General features: G+C 38.1%; 1 protein-coding gene across 1 annotated transcript; it reads left to right on the top strand.

Annotated features, from left to right (window-relative positions):
- Positions 1-6068: 6068 nt before the first annotated feature.
- Positions 6069-11297, top strand: lactb2 (lactamase, beta 2; the record flags this gene model as incomplete). The annotated part of the gene is made up of 7 exons (XM_080502925.1): positions 6069-6190; positions 8058-8218; positions 8305-8425; positions 8569-8747; positions 9606-9754; positions 10125-10212; positions 10500-11297. The coding sequence occupies 7 exons, from the start codon at positions 6069-6071 to the stop codon at positions 10541-10543; spliced, it is 864 nt and encodes a 287-aa protein (XP_080359051.1). The 3' UTR covers positions 10544-11297.
- Between the last annotated feature and the right edge of the window lie 255 nt (positions 11298-11552).

The raw sequence follows: 11552 nt of genomic DNA on the forward strand, positions 1-11552 counted from the left end.
TATTGCAAAATGTCATTATGAGGAAACACTATTCTTTTTAATTTTATTTCATTAAAAATACATTGAAAGTTGTACTTTTTTTTTTTTTCTTACTCCGAAGCCTTAATCTATTAAAGGAAATATTTCTGGCACCCCCACAGTGTTCATTCATGCATATAAGTCTTATTCATCCTGATTTTCCATTCCACTCCAAGATGATTAAAATGAATGGGGTTCTGTTTGTGTTTTGCCACATCACTAAATACGAGTTAAAATTAACAAAAATAAAAAATTCAGATGTATATTCATTCTATAAAGGCGATCACTGTTGCAGAGGTGTTCCCGCCATGGTATCAGGCTTTCTGCAAAGCTTCATGCACTGGTTCGATCCAGACGTGTCGGAGCAGGAAGAATCAGGCCTTGCTTACACAACTCTTCAGTGAAAATGCATTGTTGTTTCCGTTTCAGAAAAGTTTCACGTTTATACCTCAACTTTTTGAAAACGATGTCCGTTTGCATGTTGAACCACTGGGAAGCCGCTCGTGGCTCTTTAGCTCTGCTTGACTGGCCCTCGGTGTGCCACACCTGAATCGAATGAGAATTACTTTTACAATTGGCTTTTTACATCTAAAACTGTCACTTTTCTTTCACACATTACTGGCTTTCATTAACTTTTAGTGTGTAACACCTTGACAATTGTTACCTCACAAACGTAATGTTTCACAGTGGAAATAAAGTTATAGTTAATCAAAAACTATACTATATACATCTTTTTATTTATTAATTAAGCCTTAAAATTGATCCTAAACAACACGGGGAGCAAATGCAATGCCTTTGAAAAGGATAAAATGGGATCCCAGCGAGTTCTGGGGAAGCTGAAGTTTTAGCCACTTGCTTTACATGTAGGATCAAATTAAACTCGGAGTCGAAATTGTCCAGGTTCTTTACTTGATCGAACATTTTTTAAGACGGTGCTTGTAATTTCGACAAACGCCTCTCTCCTGTCGTCTTCGGGCTGAGAACTAAAACTTCTGTTTTATCCTCATTGAGCTGAAGGGAGTTCTCTGCCGTCCACGATTTGATATCTAAGATACATTTACAAAGGTCATGAATGGAGGCCGCCAATTTCCAAAAGAAATATTTACTACTGCTGTGGTGCACGTGCGCAATAGCAGCATTTCATTGTTTTATTATAACACAAAATCTTGCTACATGAGGTTTACAACTATCGCTGATTTTTGTGAATTTTGTAGGATGAAAAATGTGGGGAATAAATGCGGGCCGGCCATGCGAGGGTTAAATGTTTTGCACTTTTAATTGGGCGTTCCGTCCAGTTCGGCTTCATCAAGCTGCACAAACACAAGTGTCAGTGGACAGAAAAGACGTGCTGTCCGCTTTCCATCACGCCGGCGCGGTGTGGTCCTCCTCATAGTCCACGTCCCACTTTGTGTTGTTCTAAATACCACCACTCGTAAATATAAGTGAGGATTTGTGGTGAGATCAGACTCCCACATTCACACTCTATACTGTTCCTGACCCCCCCTCCCCCCCCCCCCCCCCCCCTCTCTCTCCCAGTCATTTACATTTATATTGAATTAGAAGCCACGGTGAAGAGCGAGTGGAGGCAGCCGAGACTGATTATAATGGGAGATTATGGGCCGACTGCACCACCATTATGTTGTGTAATTACAAAGAGAGCGAGTGAGGGAGAGAGAGGAGGATGGGGCCCTTGGATTCCCAGATGCTAGGATCTATTTCATTTAGGGGAATAATGCCTCTCTGCTTTTTTTCTCTTTTTTTTTTCCTTCCCTCCACTTATTCCACCTGTAAATATTACACAGATTTGGGGTTTTTTTCCCCTCCCTTGTTTTACACCTGTTTTTATGGGTCACGATTTATTAGTGACAGGAATCAAACAAGGCGTGAAGAAGGATGCGTGCCCCCCCCCCCCCCCCGTTCACTGCTGCATCTCGATCGGTTTTTATGGCTTCATTCCACTGCATCGATCTTGTGTTATAATGCATGCAGGATTACTGGCCGCGCACTCAAGAAAACATCTAATGGGCTCAACACAATGTGAAGCCCGTTGAAAAGATCTCCCATTGAGTTTCCCTTTATAAAGCAGAACATGTGGCAGCCTGTGAGGAGAAGTGATTCCTCGATAAAGGATATGTTAATTAGATTTTTTTTTTTTTTTTATTATTGGTAAGGTGGGAGAAAATTACATGAAGCCTGAATCAATATATATATCAATATATTTTCTTTGTGTGATAACCTAAAGCCAAATTGAAATCATGCTGCAAATAGATTTATAACTTGCATGTAGCATTTTTCTTATATTCAATCCAAAATGTATTGAAAGTTCAAGTTAGATTTAGTGTTATTTTAGAAGAGACAATGATTTTTCTAAGAATTTCCTCAGATTATACATCTGGATTCTTTGCTGAAAAAATAAAATCAACAAAAAAGAATAACTTGAAATGAAACATGTTCCAAAATGATTTTAACCCTTTAAAGGGTGCTCCGTAAAAATATTTAAACCCTCTGGACATTTTAAAGAGTATTTAAATGTAAAATTTTTATCAAGACTTATCAAAACTACAATGTCGAGCAGTAGAGCGCAGACTTTCGCCAACGCCACATTTGTTTTGCGGAACCAAGTTTACATTGCTAGCATGATAGCCGTTGCTCACGAGCCTGTCGGGTAGCAACATCACTGTGTGCAACACCGAGCAGGGAGCGTCTCCATGGCAACAGACACTTTGAGTGGGACATTTTTTTCCCACAGATTTTTAGGATTTATTCAACAATGGTTATCCATTTACATCCCAAAATTGAGTTGATTGGTCCTTGGATGATGACATATCGTCCTTGAAAATTTCATGCAATTCGGGTGGGTAGGTTTTTTTGGAAAATTGGTGAAATACATGCATAAAAACCAATAAATAAATCCATGCAGACAAAAACGTAATCTTTTCAGCCAGCGTTGGTGGTGAAGGTGAATATCTGAAAGCAAGCAAAGACCTCAAAAGGGTATCTATGATATACTGTAACAACAAAGACTTCACAGTTTTGTTTTGAGGAACATTTTTCTGGAACGTTTTCACTATTTTTCCCCACTTTTTTTTTTTGTCTGTTTTTTACTACTGAGACTTCACAATGTTCTTTTTATACTCAGTCTTGTTACCAACCTGTTGACATTTGTCCAAGTCGCCTCATACTTTGTCCAAACTTCTGCTTCAAATCGAGTTAGAATTAGAGTCAAGAGACTAACTGATTATTATATCCCTATAATTCTATATATTGCCCCAACCTGTAGAAAAGAGGTTGTATCATGATTCGGTTAAAACCCTGTTGTTTTTTGTAAAGCTTTAAAAAAAAAAAAAAGAATAAAAAAAAAGCAGATGATTGATAAGATCCACTACTGAGCAGAAGCAGGGGGGGTTTGACAAAATGTCCACCTGTCATCGAGATGATTGATAAGTATGAAAGTCTGAAGGTGTCAAAGTTTAACTCGGACAAGTGCATTTCTGTTTTTCACTTCTTATCGTGTCACTTTAAAGTTTAAAAGACAAACTTTTGAAATCACAGGCTGCCATCCGTCTCTTGTATATGATTTCTGTACACCTTCACACGGAGGGAAATCTTCCACAGGGAGAACATTCAAACTCCAACCTGCCGTCACAGGCTGCCATGTTTGTTTGTTTTTTAACTCTCTTATCCGCGTTGGCTGCTACACAGACAGATTGTCAAACAGACCCATCAGACGCTCCTACAATGAATATGCAGACAAAGTAAATGAGCCAATAAACTGATGATCCTGTCAGAGAGGGCTCGCAGCGTGGACTGTGTATACTAATGAACTTGAGCATCTTAATAAGCAACATAAGTCACAAATACAGATGTTTTCCTGTGTTATAATCAAAATGTATTACAATCTTTATTTTAGGTCCTTCTCAAATTATGTAGTTATCCATAGTTTAGTGAGAATTCATTAACCCAGCCAAAGGGAGGTCAAAGTTTACAATCAGATACTGTGCAGAAAGTGGTTTTATATGGCTTTTAATGGTTTTGATATCCCCAGGTTGAGATGTAATAAAAAAAATTTTTTTTTTTTTTTTTTAAAGCCATTTAAAGTTCCAGGATTAATGAGGGCAATAACAACAGTCATTAAGCCAGTTAGCTCAGATATTTGAGGTTAAACTGTCAGGAGTTGGCAAGCATCATTATCATTACTGGGTGATAAAACATTCACTGTGTGAAACACTGATAATCCAGGGACTTCAGATGTGGGGGATTATGGGGTGGGAGGTGGGTCAGGTTAGACAAGGGCCCCCTCAAGTGCCTGCTTTGTACAATTGCATGCTATCAGTGGCTCTGCCTTTGCAGCTTTGCTGGAGTGCAGTTGCTTTCAGCATGTGGTTCTTTGGCCCTTCTGTCTGAGCTCCCTGAACAACTAATCATGTTATCTTGTTTTCATTTTATTAGTGCACGCTTGACTAAAAAAGGCACAACTAAATGGCTAAAATGGGTACAAATGTCTAAAACCACAAGATATGGAGGAAAAAAAACATCGTAGAGCAGCTTGAAAAAACAAACAAAATGAAAATGACAAGCATTTCTAAAAGAAGGAAGAAATAATATTTAGAAATGAGTCAAAATAAACACGCAACATGCATAAAACAAGCTAAAAAATGGTGAAAACCGCTAAAATGTCAACAACAAAAGTACTAGGCAACAATGCAATGACAGTCTCTGCGGAAATGAGGGAAAATGCATCTTTTCTAGAATGCTCCAACTCTGTGCAAATGTGGGAAAGCAACTTTTTGCAAACATTACTAAATTCGCACAGCTGTAGTAAAAAAAAATTCTACAGCATATGCAAGAGGAGATGGGCAATAATGTTTGGCTCCAGAGTGTTAAGATTCCAGCCCATATTCTCCTGCGACACGTGTGAGCTTGTACTTTGTTGTATTTCAGTAGTACTTTGACCTTGAATGTACAGTCCATTTTAGTTCAAGATTTCTTTTGTCAGTTGTGGAAGTTGCACTAAGCTTTTGAGCTGACCTTTATTAAAAAAAAAAGGGTGCAGCCAAAACGATTTCTATGGTTATATTGTATTTCATCAGCAGCCATAATTCTCATACTTTCGCGGTTACTCGGTCACAATTCGGCTCTCTGTTCGAGGACATGACATTTTAGTAGCATTCACGGTGATGAAGGTTACTGCTATAGCTCTATGTCAAAGTAAATCTGTGGTCTTTATGATGAGAGTAAAATGAGTGAGGACACGACAAGGTAAAACTTCTTTTAACAACCATCTGAACAGAAGAGACCCGGAAGGGATAATTTTGTATCATTCAATATGTTAATATGATAATGTTGAAGGTCGTTGGAGCTTCAATACATGAACTATTGTGACACAACTAAGTTGGTGTTCTCTATGTAACATAAAACTCAGGAAGGTCATGGCCTGTTTTTTTTTTTCTATGTATATTGTGATTTCTGGCTTTAAAGTGAGACAGACACATGTTGAATTATGATTTCTTTCATTTCCAATAAAAGTGTTGCTTGCATGTTGACAATCATGGTATACAAAGCATTTGTAATGTAAAAGTCAGTTAATCAACAAAGTTAGAGATTTTTTGTTTTAACATAACCAGTATTTTTTATTTATTTAGGATGACCAAGAGATTCTCTTTTGCTTAGATATTTTTAGGTGTTGAAGGGCTGTAACTTCACAAAAATGTTTTTTTTATATTTAATTGAATTTACTTTTATATTTAAAACAAATCTTGATCAAATTGAGTATCATTTAAATATGCGGATCTTTTACTGAGTTAAAGAAGCAGAATTAGTACAGGAGGATTTGTATTCTTACTAAAATAACACAAGTTACAAAATAAAAGGTGCCTCATTTGAATGCATTACGTCGATGCATTTATTTTTGAAAGCCGTACCGGAAGTAAACACACCGACCACGTGGTTTCCCGTCGTTTCTCGATGGGGGATAAAAGCGTTTCCTTGAACTTTTACCCATTTTATTTTTGTGCTTCCAGCTGCGTCTTCGTCTGTGTCAAGCCGTCGTCATGAGCGCCATCCTCCCCCGGATCGAGCAGCTGTCCGCCCGCGTGGTTCGAGTCCTGGGCTGCAACCCGGGTCCGATGACCCTGCAGGGGACCAACACTTACCTGGTCGGCACTGGGGAAAGGTGAGCCTGGATGCCGCGGTCACTCTCACCGATTGGAGCCTCCTCTCCCCCCAGAGCACAAATTCTACTGGGTGAAAAAAACGACGTCACGTCAAACTCCGTTTAGAAAAAAAATGCTAATTTAAAATTCACCTGCCTGCAGGTCGGAACTTGTTATCAATATCTACAAAGCCACAATGTGCAGTTAATTATCACAATATTCTATTTACATCGGCATATGCCTTGTACGTATAGTATAATATATAGTATAGTAATATATTAATATAGTTTTTAAAATGCTGGAAGTGTCCAGACTTACTTTCGCACTTACTTCACACGTTTTTTTGTTTTGTTTTTTTTACATTTTATTTGTATACATGTTTTCGACTGGGTTTATGCATCTAAGATCATACTTGGAGAGAATATGTATTTTTTGGTCATTAAAAAAACCCCATTCTATATCGACTATTATGAAAGATAAGAACATGTATTGTTCATCTAATTATTTTTTATTGCAAACATTAATCAAATATCAAAATCAATTGTTCACAGCCATCAACCAAAGATATTTGACCAAACAAAGAATCTTGCATGTCTGAAAACTAGTGGAAGATGTGCAATTTATTAAATCCCACCCGTTCTCAATTAATAATATAGTTTATTCCATTAATATTTTTTGGGGGGAGCTTCCACTTATTTAGGAATCAATTAATTTAAACATATTGGAACTATCATTGTAAGACTGATTACCTAATCAATATCATCCCTTTTTGAACCCCCCCCTACACATTTTTGTGTACATTCAGATTAAAACGCACACAACACATAAGCAATCACTGTTCCTGTTCTGTTCTTTTTGTTGCTGTTCTTGTTCAACTTGCTCAACTTGTATTTTTGCGTCATCTCCTCAAGCAAAATAAGGTAATGAATTACCAGAAGGTTGAAAACTTTAACTAAACTGACAATTGCATAAACAAACTGGCTTGTATTGGGTTAAAATCCTGAAAAGGATTATGAAATACTTATTTTTTTATGATCAAGAATAAGGTTGAAAAAAAAGAGAATAACTGGCGAATACTATTTATATTTGTATGTGTTACACTAAAATATGGGATGATGATGATTTGAAAAGGGGGTAAAATTTGAAGATACACTAATTGTTAAAGAAATACTAATTAATTTTGTTCCATCAAGGCAGAGATGCAGACGATTAATTCTGATTTACAACTACGTTGCTTGAATACAAAATGCAGATTTGTTAGAAATATGTTGTGTTATAAAACAGTTTACTCAAAAATCTGCTGTAAAAATTCATCACACAGTCGAAGTGATAATAAATAACAAAGCAAAGAGCCTTTTAATGGTGCAGTTTGGATTTATGGAGCTGCATGATGCATAATAATGTTATGCGAATGTAACATACAAGTTACAAAAACCTTGCAGAACTGAAATTTATATGGTTTCCAGCCACTATGCATTCAAACTGCAAATTCAAAGTGACTTCATTTTAAATATATTAGAAAAGTGCAATAATTTTTCATTAACTTGCACAAAATTGTACAAATAACTCATTCAATTAAATGCAATTGATTGACAGCAATGATTATATCATGCCTCGGGCCACACGGCAGAAGTTATTATAAAATTGATCAAGAATAGTAAAATCACCAAACCAGCTTGTGATGAGGGGGAAAAAATAGTAAAAATAGAAAGTTCTCTTGTTTGTACCTTTTTAAAAGGAAATGTCCTCATTTTTTCCTTCCTGTGTTGTTGTGTTAATCTCCTCCATCTCATCATTTGTATCCTATTCCACTAATCGCAGCCATTGATGAACATCATCTTCGGTTATTTTTGTTATTTCCTGGTGAAACCTACTCCTCTGTTCCAGACGGGTGCTGATTGACACGGGGGAACTTGCAGTACCGGAGTACATCAGCAACCTGAGACGCGCCCTGAAGGAGTTCAACGCCAGCATCCAGGAGATCATCGTCACGCACTGGCACCACGACCACACGGGCGGCGTGGAGGACATCTGCAGAGACATCGCAGGTGGAGGAGGGACGTGCGAATCAAGAAAACTCTGTATTTGTGGCGAATCTTATTTTTGTTGGTGGGGAATTTTTGGGGGATTTCAGGTTCTGAGGTCCGAGTTAGCAAGCTGCCCCGCCCCGATCCCATCAAAGAGACGACAGGAAACAAGAGCTACACCTACCTGAAAGATGGAGACGTAATCCAGACAGAAGGAGCCACACTCAAGTCCGTTTTTGTTTTTTTTTCTTCATTTATTTATTTTTTTCGTACAGGAATTGATGTGAAAACTTCAAAAAATGTAAAGCTAAACCTTTTTTTTTTTTTTTTTTTTTTTTACTTGATTTTTTTTTTTTTGGGGGGTGGGGCAGAGTGCTTTTCACCCCGGGTCACACTGACGACCACATGGCTCTGCTGCTGGAGGAGGAGCGGGCGCTCTTCTCTGGAGACTGCATCCTGGGCGAAGGCACGGCCGTGTTCGAGGATCTCTACGACTACATGAAGTCTCTCAACGTCCTGCTGGACTCCCAGGCCGACCTCATCTACCCCGGTGAGTGGGCGCGGTTTAAACGTAAACTTTCTTCTCAGAGCAGTTTTCCACCCTTCCTTACACACTGAACTTGACATTTTGCTCATTATTGGCTGGGATGGGATTCATTTTCTGCTCTCCGCAACACTTAAAATGAGTTTTAAAGGTATCGTGGTGCCAAAAAATGTTAAGGATGATTATTGTCTTTCAAGTATAAATCTTATATGGTGAAGCAAAATTCACTTTCTAATGGTTTTCTGACAGTAATAATCGTCCCTATGCCTGGAATGACGCACCAGAAGTGAAGAAAGTCTGTCCTCTCTCTCCCTGGCTCGTTTCAGTTTTTTTTTTAAATGCGTTGCTCCAACGAACCAATCAGAAATCAAACCCTGTATGGTGTCATCGGGGGTTAGCCAATACCAATTAAGGTAGGCCCGCTCTTTGACCCTCCCACAGCTCTGCTCTGGCACATGGCACCACGAGAGGAAGTACTTCCTCCTCTTCCCGAGATGGGCATGTGTGGGCGGAGCCAGTCCAGCTCACACAGACCCAGCAGATTCTCAATGCAGCTCCAATGATCCAACATTCAAATGGATGAAAATCAAGGAAAATCTGGATTTGGGGCAATAAACTTGTAATACAATGTTTTTGGACCAAAGAGGCTCATGTGAAGGAGTTAAAAACATCATTTTCAGTCTGAATATCTTAAAAAAAAAAAAAGAAAAAAATCTTATATGTACTTCTAATTGTGGCTCACTGATTTTTTATTTTTGAAGTCGTCAGAATCTAATCCACTGTGGATTTGGCCTCTTTAGTGCATCTGTCATTTGCAAAGTTCTTCAGACGAAGTGGGAAATCCTCCACTGTGGCTCTGTGCAGGTCACGGTCCCGTGGTTCAGGATGCTGGCTCCAAGATCAGACACTACATCAGCCACCGGGACCAAAGAGAACACCAGATCCTGGCAGCCATCGTGGACGGAGCAGGAAAGGGTTTCACTTCCATGGAGCTGGTCAAAATAGTCTATAAGGTAAAGGGGAAGAAAAAAAAGGTGCTTTGTTACCTTTTTGCTTTTTGAAGCATGTAGTTGAGGGAAATATGGTGCTGACGTGAATATTTCTTATCCTTAGATTCAGATGGAATGTTTAATTTCTCCATATACAGCACATAGCTGGTAACTGTCTCCATATAACTAAACAGAAATGAAATGAAACTCAACATGCAAACTTCAATACTTTATCCTTTCAAGGCTATCTATGCATGTTTTTGTCTTAAAATTGAACAGAACAGACTTGATTATCATTGTATGCACAACATTGTTGTGCATAATGACACATAAAAACCACAGCTCCCTTTATATCCAATTAAAAATGTGTTGTTGCTTTTTTCTTTTCTTCCAGGATACTCCTGAACATCTGCACCAAGCTGCGAATGTGAACCTGGTTCATCACTTGAAGAAGTTGGAGAAAGAGGGAAAGATCAGCGTTGGTAAGTCGTCTCACTCCCTGGTGAAGAGCAATAACCATGTTTATAGAGGCCAGATAATAATTTTTAAGGTCCTTTGCACAGGCACATCACCATGATGGAGCCATAATTTACAGCAAATGAATCAAATACAAATACAGAGACGGAGTCACGATAATTTTTTTTTATTTAATTCGTAATTCAATCAAAAATAGTATGTTTTTTTTGTACATTAAACTGTGATTCATGAAGTTTTAGTCAAGATTATTACACGTGATACAAGCTACTAATGTACACCCTTTTCTCTCCAGTGAACAGGTCTTCACCAGATACCAGCTGGAAAAGTAATCTGTGACGTTGACTCACTCTCGACAATTAACAGTTCGTGGTTTCTAAACTCAGATTGGTCGTCTCCAGCATTTCATACTGGTCCTCGTTGATTTTCCACCGCGTCGCGGGTTAATGGAGAAATGTCTCTCAGATGAAATCTGATCTTCAGCAGAGCTGCTCGGAACTGAGCTGCAGCTCGGATTTGTGGGTTTAATGAAGCTAAAATATGTCTTATGGAATCAATTTTCCCTGGAGCAGGATGGGAATTTGGCTTCCTGTTGGTGTGCTTCTGTGCCCTGTTTACCTGAATGAAGCTGCTTCAGCTCTATGAGTTTAACTAATTTCCAGTTCAAACTGGAGCCAAAACACAAAATATACATTGTGTGATTTACGCTTTTGGACTGAGAGAGTTTAATAAAAATAAAAATCACAATATGAAATGACTTGTGCTATAAATGAGTACAAATAAATGAACCTAGAAAGATACTTATTTACAGCTGTTTTCAATTCATGCACTAAAACCTCAAATTATAATAATTAAAAAAAAAAAGTTAAAAGTGTATGTTTTGATTGTGTCACAAGGGGGCAGTATAAGCTCATTTTACAGTAAGATGAGTTGGACCAGTCAAATTACACATGTATTCAATGGCTCTTATAAAATGAAGAAAAGTAAATGTATGTTTAAAATGATTACTTGAAACATTAATGGACATTTTGTGAATTTATGTTGTCTCTTTTTTTCTCTCACACAACACAAGCACGTACATGAGTCCTGGAGTTCTCACAAACTGCTTTAAATGGGTATATAATAACTACACCAAATAATGTGAAAAGAAAATTTAATAAAGCAGATCTGTATTGAAGTATACAACCGTGGGAAGTCTTCTGTTTTTGTGTAATTTACGCTCACTGGTCACACCTGATCAACTGCATTTCAGTCCATTAAACTAATGAGGCCGATCACATGATGGCAACCCGAGGCCCGGAGAAATATTTTACTTCAAACTCGACAGTCAGTGAGTCTGAATTCAGCG

Source organism: Blennius ocellaris (assembly GCF_963422515.1).
Source record: "Blennius ocellaris genome assembly, chromosome: 10".
In the NCBI taxonomy this organism is placed as follows: Eukaryota; Metazoa; Chordata; class Actinopteri; order Blenniiformes; family Blenniidae; genus Blennius; species Blennius ocellaris.